The sequence below is a fragment of the Oratosquilla oratoria genome, chromosome 30 (assembly GCF_046742065.1).
Source record: "Oratosquilla oratoria isolate Oo_2021 chromosome 30, ASM4674206v1, whole genome shotgun sequence".
NCBI lineage: Eukaryota > Metazoa > Arthropoda > Malacostraca > Stomatopoda > Squillidae > Oratosquilla > Oratosquilla oratoria.
Genome location: NC_134806.1, coordinates 15,216,745 through 15,236,736, shown reverse-complemented (window position 1 = coordinate 15,236,736; position 19,992 = coordinate 15,216,745). Strand labels below are relative to the sequence as shown.

At 44.3% G+C, this 19,992-nt stretch overlaps 1 protein-coding gene across 1 annotated transcript in view; it reads right to left on the bottom strand.

Moving 5' to 3' along the window:
* Positions 1–1,897: 1,897 nt before the first annotated feature.
* Positions 1,898–19,992, bottom strand: part of LOC143041033 (uncharacterized) — a 751,767-nt gene continuing 733,672 nt past the window's right edge. Inside the window, exons 3-8 of the mRNA XM_076212625.1 lie at positions 9,791–10,076; positions 9,132–9,379; positions 8,488–8,670; positions 7,667–7,757; positions 6,077–6,681; positions 1,898–5,769 (exon numbers count right to left, since the gene is read on the bottom strand). Of these exons, the coding sequence (XP_076068740.1) occupies positions 4,849–5,769; positions 6,077–6,681; positions 7,667–7,757; positions 8,488–8,670; positions 9,132–9,379; positions 9,791–10,076 (2,334 nt within the window). The 3' untranslated portion in view covers positions 1,898–4,848. The remainder of the gene's footprint in view (positions 5,770–6,076; positions 6,682–7,666; positions 7,758–8,487; positions 8,671–9,131; positions 9,380–9,790; positions 10,077–19,992) is intronic.

Sequence of the window (19,992 nt, the reverse complement as noted above, 5' to 3'; positions counted from 1 at the left end):
TGTGTGAAAGGAGGAAATTGAAGATAAATGTAGGTAAAAGGTGAAAAGATGGCAGCAAATTGGAAGTGAATATCAAGGGGTAGAGGCTGGAAGAAGTGGATAGCTTTAGATACTTGGGGACGCATGTGGAGGAAAAGGGATGAGTAGAGGTTGAAGTAGAATGTAGATTGAGAGAAGCAAGTAAATGCCTTGGGGGATTAAAAAGTGTAATGAGAAATAGATATTTGGGAATGGATGCTAAGAGGAGATTGTATGAAGGAATGATTGTGAAAACAGCATTCAGCACTGTATGGGGCAGAAACGTGGAACATGAGTGAGGAAGAGAGGAAGAGTTTAAATGTATTTGAGATGAAATGTATGAGAAGTATGGTAGGGGTTACTAGGCTGGATAGAGTGAGAAAAGAGGAGGTGAGGAGGAGAATGGAGATAGAAAAGGAGTTGGGAGATAGGATTGATGAAAGAGCACTGGGATGGTTTGGACACATGGAAAGAATGAGTGAAGAAAGATTAGTAAAAGAGGTGTCAAAAGCAGAGGTGGATGGAATGAACAGGAGGAGGTAACCAAGGATGAGATGGATGGGGTGAAAGGGGCATTGAGAAAGAAGGGGATGTCTGTTGAGGAAGGGAGAAGACAGAAAATGTTTGTGAAGAATGGTTGTATATGGATGATACTGTGATGCATGGAAGGGAGTGAGTTGGGGATGGGAGGTTAGGTTGTGGTTATGTGTGAATGATATTTTGACGCAGCCCAAAGGGATTTCTCCTCATCCTCCCATTTTCTGCATGAGGGGACAGAGAGGGGGTCACAAATTAAATGAAGCAAGTTTGCTGTGGATGTGCTGTGTCTTGCTGCATTGCTTCTGACTCAGGGCAATGGGCAAGATGTAGGGATGAGCTGTCATCCAGGAGGAGCCATGAACAGAGGGAGGGAGGGAGGGGTGGTGAATAGGAGTGGAATGAGTGGGGAAGAAATGGGTAGGAGTGGAATTATGCCTTATGACTTTGGCTACCTCGCTTGTATGTAGTACTCTAGCTTATCTAGGTGAGCTAGTGCTCTTAGTTATTTTGTGGATGCTATGCTAGGTTATTGTAATGTCATCTGTGCGAGTACTTTGGTATTATGTTCTGGATCTAGTGCTGGGAGATCTTGTGTGAAGAAGTCAAATAGTATAGGTGAAAGTGTTGCTCCATGGGGAACTCCATTTTGCAATCTTTTAGTCCCAGAAGTATGGTTGCTTTGGGTTAGCCATTCCTTGTTATTATTGTAGATTTCTGCCTATGATCTTTTGATACTATGTATCTAGGAACTTTATCAAGTGCCTTGTTTATGTCTATTGTTACCACTGTTGGTAGTGTTTTGTTAAATCCCTCCAGCACTTGTGTTGTTTGTGAGAAACGTGCTGGTTGGGTTGGGGAGGTGGGTCAGTTACATATGTTTCTGCCATTAGTCTTCCCATCAGCTTGGATATGGTGGATAGTAGTAAGGGTCTGCAGGATGCTGTTTTTGTAGTTTGGTTTTAATAAGGGTATTATATGAGCTCTTTTCCAGATTGTTGCAATTCTGTTGTATACCTAGGAGTGGTTGAAAGTATCAGTCAAGGCCTTTATTGCATTTGGGCCAATATGTTTTATATAGATGTCCGAGATCTTATCAGGGCCTTCTGCAGGGATGGAAGTGTACACTTCAACTCAGCCATCCCCTTATAAGGGGGAAAGGGCCTTAGATATTCCATATGGGTATGTATGTATGTGTGTGTGTGTGTGTATATATACATATACATAAACACACATACATACACACACTAAATTTCCAAGTCAGGTTGCTTTTGCAGAATGCCACTTGTTCTAATGTAGTTTAATAAGTTGTGAGGTCTATTAAAGGAAAATGATAGATGAATATATTTAAAACACATCATTCCTTCTTAAAGATTATATACAGCCAAGTATGTCATATTGAAGCCCTAAATGTTATAGTCTAACATGAAAGTTTGTCAGGAATAAAAGTAAATCAATATTTAGTTGACAGCAGCACAAGGAAGGAAAATAAAAGGCTGTGTATGATTACAGACTGTGTTATTATGAGACTACTGCAGTGGCACCCACTCCCAATAGCTGCATATGAACAAAATATCTAAACTGCCTCACTACGTAGGCTGTACACCAGCTGCACTGCATCATGCATGCTGTACTGTACATCATGCATACTGTACACCTATGCTGCATGGACTTTAGACTGCTGGCCAAGTATAGCCTGTGTCCTCCTATCAAAACAGGCACACAGCCATACATGAAAAAGGCTATGACTAAAACAATGAAATGACAACCAAGGCATCATTTCTGTATACCAAATGTAATTGTCATCACAAGGAGGATACAGTCTACTGTGCTACACTTGGTTAAATCTGCAGTGAAAACTGCATGCTTGATAAATACACACAGGCAAGTAGGATACAGCATGCAGGAAAGTAAATATAGCATACAATAACACACATGGGGTAATACAGCATACAGTACTGCTAATGAAGTGAATACAGTATAACATATTTTTCACAATAAGAATGAAGCATGAAATGCAATACACCAAATGCTTACCACAGGAGATAGTGGAGACAGGACAGGCACTGTGTAAATGTGTCACAAAATTGCCAAATATTGTTCTTATTTTTCTATTAACATAACTCTTGTTATCTGCAGAAATCTATTTTCAATTGGAGGAGTGTCCCTGCAGCATGCTGAAGGCTCAAGTCCAGTAACATCCGAGCAGGTGTCTCATTGATGTGCCTGGTTTGTCCTTACTGGTAGTGTCCACTGCTATTTTACTTAAAAAAAGATTAAATGACAGCTCATTTGTGTACCAAATTTGTGACATGTAGGGTATTTACATGCAGTGTAATGGATACCCCCATAAGTGTTTTTGTAATTCTTGTCCTTAAACAACCATTATATTTATAGTTCCCACTATAAAATGTGGTCTGGATGCCACTGCATTTAGTGATGAATATTATATAATGTACTTGGAACCATGACACTGTATAAGGTATAGAGTACAGCACATGTAAGCGTCCTGAAAGTATGCCTTCAAAAGCTATAAGAAGAGTTGAAGGAAAAGTTTATGACAGTCAGTTTTCTATGTGTATCCCTGTGACAGCAGGATGTGTATCCCGCCAGTGTAGAAAGGCTAGCAGTGTCCTGTCACTCCCCCTAAACTCCTGTACAGCAGTTCGGTATACTTTCTGCTTCTTTCTTAATGCATGTTGCCTCTGGTCTGATGCCACATGCTTGTCTCATTTGTACCTCTATCTCTACTTAGAAATTAAATAAGAATAAAATATACATACATACATACATATGTGTTTGCTTGTGATATATATATATTCATATATAAAGTAGATATGTTTATGTATGTGTAAACATACACATAAGCCAAAATGCATTCGTGTACATGTCTCACTGTCTGTGTGATGAAGGTGTCTGTGTTGATGGTGTGCATCAAACAAAATGCTACAAAAGAGCCAACAAGAAATCAAAGACAGGTTTACCAAGAAGCTTGAATATAAGGGTTTGAGAAGCTTAACCTCTGATGCGGCTAACGAGATCCACGGCGCAGAAAGGCCACGGTCCGTGCTGAAGGCAAGGCAAGCCCATGGTGCACATGGCGCTACAAAGCTGCTACAACCTTCAAGTGAAGCCTTGCCACCATAGCTACAGGCTTGCCTCCTCTGAACTGAAGTGTGGCAAAGGACAAAACTGTCCCTATATGTACAGTACAATGCCCACTACAATCATTTTAGCACTACTTTCCATATATTAATAATGCCCTCCATCCCATCTCATTACATAATTCTAGTGGTTTGAAAACAAAAGTATTTGGACCCTCAACAACATCCACGCCACCATGTATAAAGCTGATGACCCTGTGATCACACACAGAGACAATGACAACCTTGTGCAAGCAGGTGCTATGGGCAAACCTTCACATTCTATTGAAACTTTGGCACTGCACAGCTTCAGTTCAAGCTGTGTGCATCTTCAAATGAGGCCAAAGTAAGCCCTGTAGTGTCATCGTGGGCTGTTAAAAGTCGTCACTAGTTTCTTACAATAGTCAAAAACACATAACACCTATGACCTACAATGGAACAATGCGGCCAACTCATGATTAATGCCCTTGGCCAAGTATAGCCTCCCACCTTCACTAATGCTTAAATACTAATGCCCGTCACAGGCATCCTTCTAAATACTATCCCATCCTCATCAAAATACATGCACATAAAAATAAGAAACCTTGTGCCCTAGCTGGAAAGCCTTGAAGAGCTGCAGTGCCATATGGAAAGCTGCACACAGTGGCCTTGATGGTGGGTTCTTCTGTCTGCCTACGTATCACTCTCCCATTAGTAACATATCATTCACCAAATATATATATATTTATTTATTTACATGTACAACATTTTTGTGCTCATCCAAAAACTTTACTTGTGGGAGTTAAGAGTAGTTTTGTCAAGATGAATCTGACCATGTGTCCTTCTTCTACTTTAGAATGGAAGAGATCCAAGCTTGACACTTAAAGGTCTTACAGTACTAGTATGAAAATAATACTCCATAGAAAACCACAATTATATCAGATCTTCTATTTGTAAATGCATTGATAAATAAAGAGCCACTAAACTGTGAAATACTTGCGATGGAAAGGCACTTCATTTTGTGATATGAAATGTTTTGGGTTGGTATGTCCCCATGCAAGACACAAGGTAAGACTGCAGTAAACTACATGGGAGCTCATATCCCCTCCTCACTCAGAACCCCACACCTATGCCTTCCAGCACTGTGGCTTTGCTTGCCAGGCCAGCTCTGCTAATTCTTCCTGAGTTTCTTGATAATATATGAGTCAGCATAATGTCCTCCTAGGCCCTGAGAGTGCTGACCCACATAACCATTTTCTGGTGAGGGTTCTGGGGACGGTAGGATATGGCTGCTTTTGCGTTTCTGGCCAATAGGAGTGCTGAATCCTGGATGGGGTGCAGGTGCCATTCCCTTGGCAGGTGTTAGATATACGGGGCTGAAAAGACGAGGAGACTGAGGATGGATTGGGGGAGCAGATGGTATCACAGCTGCAGTCTGCAAGATGGGAGGGGGGGACCAAGACGGGGTCACTCTCGAGGATACAGGAGTTCCAAACACATAGGTGGGGGCAGAGGAGACAGAGACAGGGGGTGGGGGCTGCTCAAAAGTGACGGGCACAAGATGAGGCATGAAAGGCTGTGGGCGTGGCGGAGCATCACCAAGCAAAGCAGGCTTAGCTTGCTGACCTGCTGCTTGCAACAACATGGACATTAAGGCATTACTCGGGGGAGCAGGATGGAACAGAGAGGCTTGTGGTGGGGGATGGGGCACCCTCGTGACGACTTGGGCACACGAAACAACTGGTGGGGCTTGATGAGGCATCTGTGGTGGTGCTGTCTGCATGGGGGGTGCAGTTACTACTGGAGGAGCAGGTGGGGCTGGTGCAACCGTCGGGCACTCATCCTGCAGGGAACCAAGCAGCTGCTGAAGGCTGTGTGCATTGGAAAGGAGTGTGGAGATGGTTGATGTCAGGTCCTCCTTGCCAGATTTGGAGAGTCCCGGCACCTGACCTAGAACACCTGACAAGAGTGGTGACAACGGGTCCTGGCTGCCAGGGGGAGGATGTGCTGGGGCTTCATCCCATGTGTTGCCATCAGCGCTGACACCACTGGTGCTGCCATTTTTCTTGTTGGGTGTGGGTAGCAGCGGTGTCTGAAAATAGAGAGAGACAATTACATTTTTCATATCCAGTGTTACTGTCAACTTACCTCTTTTAAAGGTATTCATTACCAATCTATCTATATACCAAAAGGCTTATTCCCCCTTAAGAAGGAGGTAGCCAGTCAAAGCATTTGCCCTACACCCATCCCACATGCCTATCAATTGGTCAATCCATTGCCTCAGACGTCCATACTTTTAGCTACTTTCCTCACTCGGTACTTCCATTTACCTAAACCATCTCATCACTCTTCGATCCACCCTACCTGCCAGTTCTGATGCTAAAACTCATCACACTTACCTTCATGGGCTGTTTATTTGCAAAGTTGTTGTGAAATCCATTTTGGTAATTTGTTTTGACAGGGCGAACACCAGTTCCCATACTGAAGCCATTAGGGTGTGGCACTTCAGTAGTACTGGGCTGCTGCTGCTGCTGCTGCTGTGGCTGTTGTTGTGGCTGCTGGGACTGTGGGTCACCCTGCTTAACCAGGGACTGCAGTAGGGACATAATATGTGGACTTGACAGGAGATTGTTTCCATCCTCCCTGCTGATGTTGAACTTGTGGTTCTGCTGCTGTGTTTGGAGCTGTGCTGCTAAAAGGATGACCAGGGCTGCCTGTGCATTGCTGTTAAGGCTCATTGAGGTTGGAGGAGGAGGAGGAGGAGGAGCTCGCATCGGAGGCCGCATGGGAGGGCAAGGGGCATGTGAGTTCTGAGGGGGAGGAGGGGGAGGTCCGTGCATTTGCACTGGGGCACCCCCTCGGATGGGGGGTGGTCCTCCATGTAGCTGTGGTGGGGCCTCCTGTAACTGGGCATGAGATGGCCCCATTGTTCCAGTGTCCGTGCATAAACCACTTTGCAAAGTTTGGATCTGGGTAAGGATGATGTTCTGCAAACTGCTGGCAACTGAAATACAATGGGAGATTTTGTAACTGTTTATCAACTGTGATCAGTCAATCAGCTGCCTAAATTCCCTCTTGCATAAAACTCAAAACCCTTGGATATAAGACATCCAGCAACAGCCCCCAAAATGGCCCACATATCACTCTAAGAATTAATTTTGTATTGCTGTCCGAGATGAGCAGTGTCATATTAAGGGAAAAAGCCTTTGGTATATGTATGTATGTATGTCTTTAGTATGGTGCATTCATCTTTAGTGGAGGGTATATTTTCAGGACAATTCTCTGTTGATTTTGTTTTAATGCGGTGCTGATGATTTACTTGCTATTACTCTTATCTCAAAGACCTCAACCTAGATGTATCATATACTCTTCATTCTGTGTAAACACATACAGGTACAAAGATCTTTTGAAAGAACACTGCAGGTTGACCACTCCTTTCATGTTAATGACAAAGAACAAAATATCTATTTACATATATACATACATCATGCATACATATACCAAAAGATTCCTTTCCTGTTATGAGGGTGGCCTAGCCAAAGGATACACCCACCCTACATCCCTATTTATTGTCCCTTCTATCTTAGCTTTTTTGTGGACAAAGGGTCGTCCCTGTCTCTTGTCTATTGCCAGGGTCAGATGCAAGGCTGGGAGACATGACACTTCTATATACAACTTAAAAAACATTCAGAATGTCCTACAGGATATGGATAAGCAACTTCCAGGCCCCCTTTAAAGGTTCTTCTGTATTTCTTGCCAATGGTCTACAAATATTTTATCCAACTTTACTTGATTATTTTTTTATAAATTCACTTGCAATAACTGACAACTCAAAAATGTAAATCATATGTCAGATTCATATACAGAAAAGATATATTGCAATTTACAAAATAATATAAGAATGGAAATGGTATAATATTTTGAAAGATGTATCCCATAATCTGGACATATTAAACAATAACAATACAGTCCACATAGATGATACTTACAAGCTGGATTTTGTTTGGCAAGGTTCTGCAGCTGTGTGAATACTGTGTTTGCAGGAGGCTCAGGTAACAATGCTCCACGACGTTTTGGACCCTGAAATACAAAAGATGGGGGTCATGGTCATTTATCAAGAGCAAATATGTGGCTGGAAGTAAAACTGTGTGAACCTTAGACATCCCACTTTGATAAGCCTCTATACACCAAATTATGACTGTCCTTCCCTCCAAATCCTTGTTCTTCTACAGTTGGCCCTATCCCCATATGAGGTACTGCCTGCAAAGTTTTATACAGTCAATATTTCAGACTTCAGTGACATTCCTATGAACCAGTCATACAGTGTTCTTTTACAATAAAGAGGTAATTCTGTACTAAAAAAAAAAAAAAAAAAAAAAAAAAAAAAAAAACTAATTACTCTATACTTCTACAATCCCTCCATTCAGCTACCCTCTTCAAATTTCTCCTTTACCATCATCTCTTTAGTGTGATAATTGTCCTCAAGCATGAAAATGATGGTTACTGTTGAAAAACTACTAATTCAATCTGCCTCCCTATTAGTCAATTAGTCTGTTCCTGGTATGCAAACATATGTACCTTACACGGCCTAGTACAAAGCCTGAATGATCTTCAACATAACCATGCTCATACTTCTGCATAATTTGACAATTTGTAATTTACTTTGCAGCAACACTGGAGAATCACATGAACACCTTACGGCTGTCCTACATCAGTAACCAGTACAAAACTGTGTGTCACTGCATCAGGTTCATTTATTTACAATTGTGTATCAAAAGAAGAGGCTAGTAGGAATGATTCAAAACCGTACCGGGTCATTCAGGAGCTTCATATATATGTTGATTGCACGGACACCAGGGATGCAATACTGAACACGGATACTGCTGCCCTTGAGACGGTAATTGTTGATATGTGATTGTGTTTCTTCAGCATCCTCAGGATTCATGAATTCTACCAAACCCCAGTCTTGGAGGGCGCCATTCTTCATAGCAATCTGCAACAGAACAATCTGTATGAATACATTATCATAAGTGGGTATCTTTACAATGGGACTGACAGTGATGCACACAACACCCCACACAGAAGCTCAAGTGTACAGGGAGAAGAGAGAGAGAGAGAGAGAGAGAGATGGAGATGGAGAAGCAGAGAGAGACAGGTGGAAAAGGAAAAAGACAGATGGAGAAGGAGAGAGAAGTGGGAAGGGAAACAGAGAGAGAGAGAGAGATGGAGATGGAAAGAGATGAAGCAGAGAGACAGGTGGAAAAGGAAAAAGACAGATGGAGAAGGAGAGAGAAAAGGGAAGGGAAACAGAGAGAGAGAGAGAGATTTAAGCATCAACCTTATCCCTATGAAGATGATTCATAGTTTGGGAGATATAGTTTCAGCAACACAGTCTTTCACCCTCAGTGTTCAGTTGTGTTTTCTTCTCTCCTTCCTGAAGTACAGTCTCTTTACCTGGCAATAGGGTGGGTTGACTACTTTGCTGAAGATCCTTCTGAACTCTCCCATGTCGCGGTAGTCCTTGGGGAGACGGTCCACATAGAGGCAGGTCGAATGGAGGGAGGCAAAGGTCACGTGGGATGGGTCGATCCAGTCACAAACCAGCTGGGTGTCGCGGATCTCGCGGCCCTCCAGCAGGGCTTTGGCCTGCAGGGCCACCTCCTTGTTGGTGTACTCCACAAAACCGTAGCACTTGCTTTCACCTGGGGGGGAGGCAGCAGGGTGGGGGCGATGTGAACAATTGGTGTCCAGGCTTGGTGCAGTATATATATATATATATATATATATATATATATATATATATATATATATATATATATATATATATATATATATATATATATATATATATTGTATGTACAATATAGATATTGGAGTATGTGTTTACCATATAATGAAAAGAAATATATATTTCAGGTTTCTGCCTAGTACAGCCTTAGTTTAGCAAGGGGGAATATGAGTTCGTCAATGATTTAAAAAAAATATTCTTAGCTACAAAAGTTGACCAAGGCTGTGTAGAGCACCGACACTGCAACTTGTGTGCAACCAGTGATAAGCCTTCAGAGACTCCTCTCCGAAGTCCACATAAACGCTGGCAGCGAGTCGAGTCCCACCTGTCTTCTCGGAGCACATGAGGAAGGAGTAGGACACTTCGCCCAGGGAGGCCACGAGTGCGGTGAAGTCTTCTTCGGAAAACTCGAAGGGGAGCCTGGCAACGCACAGGAGCCCCTCAGTGGCCGAGGGGACGATGGTGACCTTGTGTCCCCGTAGGGAGTAGGTCGTGTTGCGCGCCCACGTCTCCAGGACCTCGGGTTCTGCCAGAAGGACGCGCGCCGACCCGCTGCAGGGCTGAAGCTGGACGCTGTGAACCAGGTATCCGTGAAGAAGCTCGCGCACTTCCTGCAAAGGGCAATGGTACATTTACTAAGACGCATGGCACCGAAAACACAAAAAATAATATATAAATCAATAGAATAAGATAAATAAAAACGTGCATTCATTTCTAAGATTTGTGTCACATCGTAAACATTTACTGTAGTCGCTACCCATTTCTGGATATTATTTGGTACAAGTTGCTATACATTTTACGTACTGCAATTACACATAGTAAGGTATTTGTACATATTTAGACTTCTAATATTATACATAAGAAGTTGTTAATATCGTTTAGTTAGCCCTTTCTGGACCGGGTGTGTCAATTTTTCTTTGTCACGTTCGTGACCCTTTGGTGAGGAGGGTAGCGATGCCCAGAATCGCTACTACACATTTTTAAATTATTCATACAACGAGTATTTGGTAAAAGATGCTATCAGCGTTTTATTAAACGTATGCAATTTAACTAAAAGCACATACAGTGCATATGATATTGTGGACATTCGCGGTTGTGATCCAGATAGGTACAATGTACCTTTGCAGAAGCCGCTTCACTATCTTTTGGTGTGAACGTCAATCATACCGAGGGAGCTATCACGTTCACGAATAAAATCATCTGGCGGGAGACGACGATAAAAGGAAAAGTGCCACCCGGCATAAGCACTAGGCTCCTTTGGTGCCAGCGGGGTGCCACGGAGACGAATGAAATCGCCCGGCCACAGTCGGAATGTCAAGGAAATAATACCTCGGCGGTGGTCAGTGGACGAGGAAAAGGACCTGCAGGAATGGAAGGGGATGGGGGGGGGGGTGAAGGGGGTGCATTCTCTATGGAACAACTGCTTTACTATTCATAGCAGTTCCCTACCCAGCCCAGAATGGTTCCGGAGAAATTTATTAATTTTTCTTCGGCTCGCAAAGTAAATTTTAATAATAATAATAATAATGATAATAATAATAAAATAAAAACGAAATACACAAATAAATGAACAAATAAAAATAAAAGCGTGTATTTACCAAATTGTAATATATAGGACCAGATCTAGGCTCTCCGAGTCCCGTTTCAGTAATTCCTTCGGTTAACTTCGGTTTCCAAATCGCTTTGTTGTCTGACTGCACTATTTCTTCCATGTTGTTCCACGCACCAACACAATATATTTACCTAATTGTGTTTCACAGGATAGAAGCTATGATCGTGTGTTCCGTCTGTGCCTAATTACAAAACTTTGTTCTAAATTTATCTATGTCATCTATTTGGACCGTTTCCTTTCTTAATTTGTTTCCCCAAATGAATGCGTTTCGGCGAAAAACTCCATTCCCTGAAGTTTCTTCCAACAATCCGTCCTCTCATATTTCTTGCTGTGTCATCTTGATATTCTTTCCTAACGTGATCACATACCTTTGTCAAGTTTGTCCACACCTTTCACAGTTACAAAGATAATAAATATGTGTGTGTGTAAAACACACACACACACACATTCTAACAAAAACTGAATATCTCCCCAAACATAAAGCGGCGGATTCCCAGATGCCATGGTGTTAACACCAACTACAATACAATATCTCCCGTACGACCAAGCCCTACCATGCGAGAAGCCTGAAGCCGACAAAACCAAACCTTTCTCTCGGCACGCACACAGATATGAACATTTTCGTGGCTAGAAATAAAGATTTTTTTTTTTAACTTTAACTAAACAAAACCTTTATCAGCGCCCACCCGTACCGCCCTACGCGTGCTGGCGTGTTTCATACGTCTCTCTGGGAGATTCGGGAAAGATATCTCTTTCATCCCTCCAACATAGTTGCGTATTCTGACATTATTTTTTTTAACCAGGCGACTTTACTCAGTTGAGGGGGGAAGGGGCAATCGAATTAAAATGGGGTTTCAGTTGATTGGGACCCACATTATGACAGTAAAATGGTCTGTTGTTATTAGACTTTGGAAGATTAAGTATATAAGCCATCTATGTTCGGAAGATTAGTAAATATTATTCATTGCTTTTTGCTGTCCTTTTCCATTTATTTAGTAGAAAAAAAATATGCTCGAAAATGTGAAGTTAGCCAAGATGCCGTCACCGTAGGTAGTTGCTGGGGGCTAGACATGGACCACACCCGTCAGTCATATATACTCGAGATTTTTTCGCACAAAACTCAATGTAAGCTTGGAGAGAGAGCGGGAGGGGAGAGAGAGAATGAAGTCGTGGATTTAGACTTTTTCAAAGAAGGGTGCACATACCGACCCCACGTCAGGGGACCACGAAAACATTTCAGAGGGAAAACTTTGCAAAGGGGAAAACTTGACATCAAGTCCCGTAGGGCGGACGTGGTGGCGCGAGTTCACGGCACACGACATGACGTCACCTCGACTGCGGCGCGAGAAAGAACTGCTTGGGTGATGACTGGCTGAAGATGATGTTTGTAATTATTCCCAATGACTCCATTAATAAAAAAAAAATACGTAACGGGAACATCTTTGTCACAACTGTGCTTCAGTGGCGTTCCAGATCAACAGCCAAAGGCGCAATTATGACCACGATGTTGTCATAACGTAAGCTTCCTTATTAGCATAATCACTGGATTGGGTTATGTTATATTAAAAGATACATATCAGGTTAGGAGACATACTGATAAAATTTATTAAATAACTCTGACAAAAGTATTAGGCAAATCCTGATTTTTATTTCAATAACTCATGCGAAAGAAAACTATTACCTCATGACGTTTTAAGGCAAAGATGAACTTTCGGAAATATTTATCGCACTCTTAATCTATTTATAGACCTAATGACAATGTTTGTCCCCGCTAAACAGGCTACTATTACTATTACTATGAGAGGGAACTTCAGGTCTCCAGCCTTACAGACCATGTATGAAAGAAGAACAGATAATTAAATATTCATTTTTTATCCTCAATTTCTTCAACTACTTTATAATGCAGCGTGCTTTCGAAGCTTTAGTTCTGCTTTTCGCTAGGCGATTTTATTACACTCTGTACCCACTCCGTGAGTCAGCAAACGGCATAGCAACTCGTCCATTTAAACCATAAACCACACAGTGATACTTGAAAAATCATGTTTTCATTTTTAAACATTGTTTCCCAAGTTGATGTATAAACGCGGATATCAGAAACAGCCATAGCTTCGAGTGGCATGATACTCGTTTGTTCACAAACGTGAACGCTCGTATCGTTACCACGAAAGGCAGAAACGCGTTTGAACGCATTTCAGTTGCCACACACCACCATCGACTAGCCGCCCGACATGGCGCGCTGGTGCCTCAGGATCATCTTTCCACAACTGTGCACTATGCTCGCTCTGAGCAATTCGAAGTAGCCGATGACAGTAACATTATACGTCGAAACGTCTCCCTTTTGATATCTAAATTAAGGTGTTGGTGAACTTCTGGGCGTCGTCATCGAAATACCCCCAACCACTTTTTTCACCCCCGATTAACAAAACCCCCATCTTGCCCACAAACTAATAAATAAATAAATAAATATATATAAATGCTAGAGGGCATTACTACTACACTGACGATAACCAGCGCTTCTTTCCCCGGGGATGATACTGTACCGAAGAGGTGGGGTTCTACAGGTGGCACAAGAGAAATTTTAGAAGGATAGGAGAACGGAGGGACAGTAAAGGAACTATTTTTCCCCTACGTGACTTTGGTCTGTGGGGACATCACTGAAGTCTCTGAAATACGGACTTCATAAAACTCATGCAGCCAATGCCAGGTCGTGCTGATGGAATCCCATCTCGTGTGTCATTTTGACAAATGGAAAATTAGCTCCACCGCAAGGACTCGAACCTTTGCCGTAGCGACTGCTTATTATGAAGTAAGGATGATAGCCTCGAGTCTTTGCTTCATAATAAGCAGTCGTTAAGGTAAAGGTTCGAGTCCTTGCAGTCGCTAACGCAAAGGTTCGAGTTCTTGCAGTCGCTAACGCAAAGGTTCGAGTCCTTGCGGTGGAGCTTATTCGAATCCCACCTCGCCCATGTCACACTGATACCGACACATGATATTTCTTCATGGAGCAAGTGCACAACACCACACTCCCTCGTGGTGTGCAGCACTTTGAGCTCAAGACACCGATAAGCGGGCTCCCCTCCCACCATCCATCCATCTACTTTCGAGAGGTGCCAGGTGCCACACAGGAATGATAATACGTCCCCGGCCCCATCCCCACAAACCAACTCCCTCAGGGGGTCTATTTAAGTCTCCTTGGACACGGGCGCTCTGCCTCTGGAGACCGGCATCCCCCCACCCCCACACCCCACCCCGACCTCTCCTGCATACCCGGGGTGGCACTCTTCTTTTCATACAGACTGGCGCCGAGACGTGTCCTCCTGGCACCACGCCCCCCAGGAGCCAAAGAGCCAGTGTCCATTGCAGACTCTTCCTCATCGGGTGGCACTCTTCTTTTCATACCGGCTGGCGCCGAGACGTGTCCTCCTGGCACCACGCCCCCAAAGGAGCCAAAGAGCCAGTGTCCATTGCAGACTCTTCCTCATCGGGTGGCACTCTTCTTTTCATACCGGCTGGCGCCGAGACGTGTCCTCCTGGCACCACGTCCCCAAAGGAGCCAAAGAGCCAGTGTCCATTGCAGACTCTTCCTCACCGGGTGGCACTCTTCTTCTAATACCGGCTGGCACCGAGACGTGTCCTCCTGGCACCACGTCCCCCAGGAGCCAAAGAGCCAGTGTCCATTGCAGACTCTTCCTCACCGGGTGGCACTCTTCTTTTCATACCGGCTGGCGCCGAGACGTGTCCTCTTGGCACCCCATCCCACAGGAGCCAAAGGGCCGGCGTCCATTTCAGACTCTTCCTCACCGGGTGGAAAATATCTCCTTTGTTCCCGTGACCCCCATTCCCACAACCCACGATGACGTAATTACAGACTCTGGTAGGGTTGACGCTAGGCGATTTTATTCAGCTGGGGCGGACTGGCGACTAAAAAGGTCTCGATCGTCAACATCATACGGTGACGTTTAAAACAGATTTAATTCCTACTAGCACTTCATGATTTTATTCAGGTGAAGAGAGGAAGAGTGGACTTGGAAAGGACCACAGTGAGCTCCTCCAGGTGGTTAATAAAATGGTCTGGTGTCAGGACAACATATGTAGAATACGCCGCCCCGTTCAAGAGGTTAACACGTCAAGCGATCGTGAGAGAGTGCCAAGCGAAGGTGGTCTGGTCGAGATAGCGCGCTAATGCGGGCGGAACGTCCCACCGATAGATGCCCCATCACCCCCACCCCCACCCTCTCAGGGCACAAACAGAAGACCTTCCGCCAATCCGGCTCCCTCCGGCAATAGGGCGCCAGCGTCAGGTTCTCAAAGACCACCTCGATGAACTTGCACCAGAGCGCCGCCGTCTTTGAAGTATTTATTCTGGTTAACGTTATACTACTTCATTCGGCTTCTAGGGGAGGGGGAGGGACTTCTGGGTGTTGAAAAAGTTAACACCACCAATCTCCTTGCAAAGTCTACCCCTCCACCAATCTTCCCCCACCCTAAATTTTGATAACCCCCCCACCAATCTTCCCCCACCCTAAATTTTGGTAAAAAAAAAAAAAAAAAAAAAAAACTCTGCGGGGGAGGGGGAGCACGCCCTCGGGACAAACATATTTTGCTGAACTTGTTTTGACTGACTAGGTAGTTCCCCTTTGTCCCTCCACTGTTATCACTAGCTATTAATTTCATGGAGATAACGGGAGAACAAATGACAGGAGCTTAATTAAGAACTCATTACTATTCCTGAACAAGATAAAACAAGCCAGACATGTTCTTAAACTTGTTTATAACCGTAGGCGGGGGGGGGGGATTACGTCACGGAGGTGGTGGGAGGGGGAGGGAGGTGCTTAGCTGCGACTGGATTCGTCACCTGTGTCCTATGTATAAGGACTTCTGGGGCAAGAAGAAGAAGTCACCAGACAGACAGAATACGTACTTCACTCACTCCAGACATCGCAAGGTCTCTTTACTGACTTATGGGCTCAACCGACGACCGTGGCCGGTTTCCCCTGGGGCCGAGGGTTTCCTGCACAAGGCGACGGATTCATGGATAAGAAGTCGACGGTTGGAATGGAACGCGGGTTTGCGTCGTGTGGGGAGAGACAGAAACCAACCCAGTACGCAAGACGGATCGACGTAAAATAATGACTATGTTTATTCGAAACTGATGATTCAGCCCACAAACGTAACCGAATCGACTCGACGAGAGGAGTAAGTGTCGTAATAACTTCTGCTGGGAGGGGAAAGAAGGCGGGCACGAGTCGTCCTCTCGGGTCGTCACGACTTTGCAACGACGCGTGGAGCTGCGACGGCTCTTTGGGGGATGAAGTCAACTGGTGATGTACCTCGTTCCCCCAGGAACCCAAGCCCTTCTTCTTCTTCTTCTTCTTCTTCTTCTTCTTCTTCTTCTTCTTCAAAAGGGCGACACACTATGGAGTTGCTTCTGGCTGAGGGTCGGGGATCTTGTGTAGATGTGGGGGGGTGGGGGAGGCGGAGGGTCGAAGAGAACAAGGCCCCAAGGGGGGAGGGGGAGTGTCCCCCGATGGAATAGGACCCCGTTCAGGCCGGAGTTTCTTCCGCTCATTTAAGAAGAACAGAAAGAATATATATATATATATATATATATATATATATATATATATATATATATATATATATATATATATATATATATATATACGGTAACAAACGTAATAAAAAATAGCGGAAACAAATTCCATTACAGCTCCCCGGGAACTGATTTTCACCCCGTTGGCGACCCGCGTGATTTTACTGCCCTACAAAACTCTGTAGGTAGCCCCCCCCCCTCCCCCGTTTTCTTTCTTTCTCCCACTGCCGCACGCACAGGCAACCCGTTTTCATAAACACGGCCGTCTTGCTTCGGGGTCAGCGCGCAAATGAGAGCAGAAACAGAAAAGAAAAGAAAAGAAAAAAAAAATGGCTGCCACACGAGGTTCCCATCTAAATTAGAGGTTCCCCATTCCACGGCCGCAAACGCCAACGTCATTTCGCTGTCGAGAAAACAGAGCCGGAAGACGTTTTTCTCCTGCTTGCCTATTTTTCTCCTGCTGCTTGCTCCTCAGAGGGGGGGGGGAGGAGGAGGAGTACGTGTTTTCCATTTCAGAGCATTTTCATTTTGATGCTAAACGCCCGCGAGAGAGAGAGAGAGAGACTTGTGCACGGAGGCACTCAACCCATTAATGGGACATTTAATGATTTTGTTCTAGTTAACGCCATGCCATTTCATTCAGTGGAGAAGAGCCCCCGGCTGGTAGAGGAATCAGCACATCACCGAAGCAAAGGACTTGCGGGAAGGCCGCAATATTATGGACCTTTCACAACAATGACTGCGACTCTATATTTTATTCGTATTATTTATATGTACACACACACACACATATATGTGTGTGTGTGACAAGCGGAATTCCACAAAGGATCAGTACTGTTATCAGTAATGTTTCAGATTTATATAAATGTCACGAGACGGAAGGGGGGACATGCCACGCTAACATGTTTGCAGACGATACAAATATCGCGACGAAGATTGCAAACGGTTACTAAAAGATCTGGACAATGTATGACCGAAGCCAAGTGTGGAAAGTTAACTTCAGTGTAAATAACTTGAAGTAGACACAAGTACGAGACTTTCAATGATTTATTAAATGGAAATGAAATCAAATGCAAAAGACGAGAAATATTTGTGGGTGTTGGTTATGGTTATGACAAACAATTCAATAAAATCGTGGGTGTGTTTGTTGATAAACATAAAGGTAGATTTTCACCGCATGGGTGGAGGAAGAATGAAAAAGAATTAATCCAATCCGCCACAGAACAGAATATGTTGTGATCTTTCGGACAAAGTAAAGGATACAATCACAATTGAGAGAGGAGAATCAGCGACACCCAAATTGATCCACAGATAAACCACACTGGAGCTGCAATTATGAGAAAGAAGAGGAAGATACGACATGATTGTACTATTCAGATCAATAAGGAGAATGAACGAGATCTCTTCGTTTGGGACAAAAAGTCGTCATGAGTTGAAAAAGAATATGTACTCGAAGAATATCAAGAAACAATTTTCCGGACAAAACCGCCAAATCATGAAACAGCCTGAAATAAGGCACAGTATGGTCTATAACCAACCATAAACGAATATAAACTAAGTTTGACCGTTAGAGAAAAAGATGGGATCCCATTAGGTAAACACCATCAGATAAATATAGCCATACACATAATATCTTCTTTGATACTATTTATTTGATCGCTGAATTTCTTCTTCATTATAACATCTACTGAAACACCGTTTGCTCTTACGATAAACGGGGAGTTCCTGTCTCCACCTCCTCCCCTCAAATCCCCTTCACTATATCACTGATTTCACCTTCTGTCACATTATACCGAGGATCAGACTGCGCGCAAGCTCTATTTATGTATATTGCAGCCGAGCAAACGTATAGTGCATTAAATATGTCACGCTCACTCTCATAAAAATGAGTTGCAAGCCCACAGTGGAGCTCAGTCTCATGCGAAGTGTGGAGCCCATACCGGGGTCTGTTTACAAAGTTTGTCCGCATTCTTAGCAAATGTCCTCCAAGTCGACATGACGTCACGTCGCTTTTATATGTTCTGTCATACTGGATTAGGGCGCGAGTTTCCCAACCAGTAGGGATCCCGACCCTTTGGTAGGGAGAGGGGTCAGTGAGGTTGGTATTACTTGGGTTCGATATATCCAAGTATATACATATTTCAACCCGAAAAAAGACCAGTTCCTAGGCAACACAATATTAACTATCAATCAATTGGTTTAAGCAAGCTTAGGTCAGTTAGGTGAGGATGTGAGAATCACAGGGAGAATTTCACGCGGAATGGAATGGGCGTCGTCCTAACTTCGAGTTCTTGGGCAGGACGACATGACGTCATTTCTAAGCCCCGCCTCCTGCCACCCAGACTTACCTGTGTTTACATTTTATCCCAACCTACGTTCACAAAATCTAACGTGTCTTCACGCCAAACGTTTTGGATATTTCGTGTAACGTCGTACTACGATAACAAATTGTATAGAGATTAATTATTTCCAATGTCTGTTGATTTGAATCAGTTGAGGTCAGGACTTCGTGATCATAGAGTTTCGTTACCTCGCTAAGGTAAGATGGAACAGTTTTGTTCCGGGTGCCGCCGGGTGATTTTATTCGGATAAAATGGGACGTCATTGCAACCAGGTGCTTTCTCCCCCGCCCTATACACTTAACCAGCTGAATAAAATCGTCTGGACTTGGCCAGAATAAAATATGCATTATAAGAGTGTCCACACGGGGGGGTAAGGGGGAGTGTCATCGTGAAGGGGTTGCCTTCTGCCCCCAATACCCCCATCCTCAGGAGGGCAACCTCCTCCACCACCACCTTCATCTCCACCACTATCTCCACCACCACCTTCATCTCCACCACTATCTCCACCACCACCACCACCTTCATCTCCACCACCACCACTATCTCCACCACCACCTCCATCTCCACCACCACCATCTTTATCTCCACCACTAACTCCACCTCCACCACCACCGCCATCTCCACCTCCATCTCCATCACCACCACCTCCACCGCCATCTCCACCTCCATCTCCTCCTCCACCACCTCCACCACCACCACCTCCCCTCCTCCTCCTCCTCCCAAGAATGTGGACAATGTGACCCATGCATACACCTTCATCTTTGTGAAAGGTCGTTGGTGGAGATGCACACTCGTGACCAAAAGTCCCCACGCCCCACCCCCGCCACAACTTCGCTACCGAGATGGGGGAAGGGGAAGGGGGGGTGAAGGGCGTTGTCGTCACGGAGCTGAACGAAAGTGGGGAAGGGGTTAATAGGGGTTAATACCCTGGCGGCAGTAAAAGGGCCACGCAGTATGTAAGGGAGCCACCGCTTCGCCTC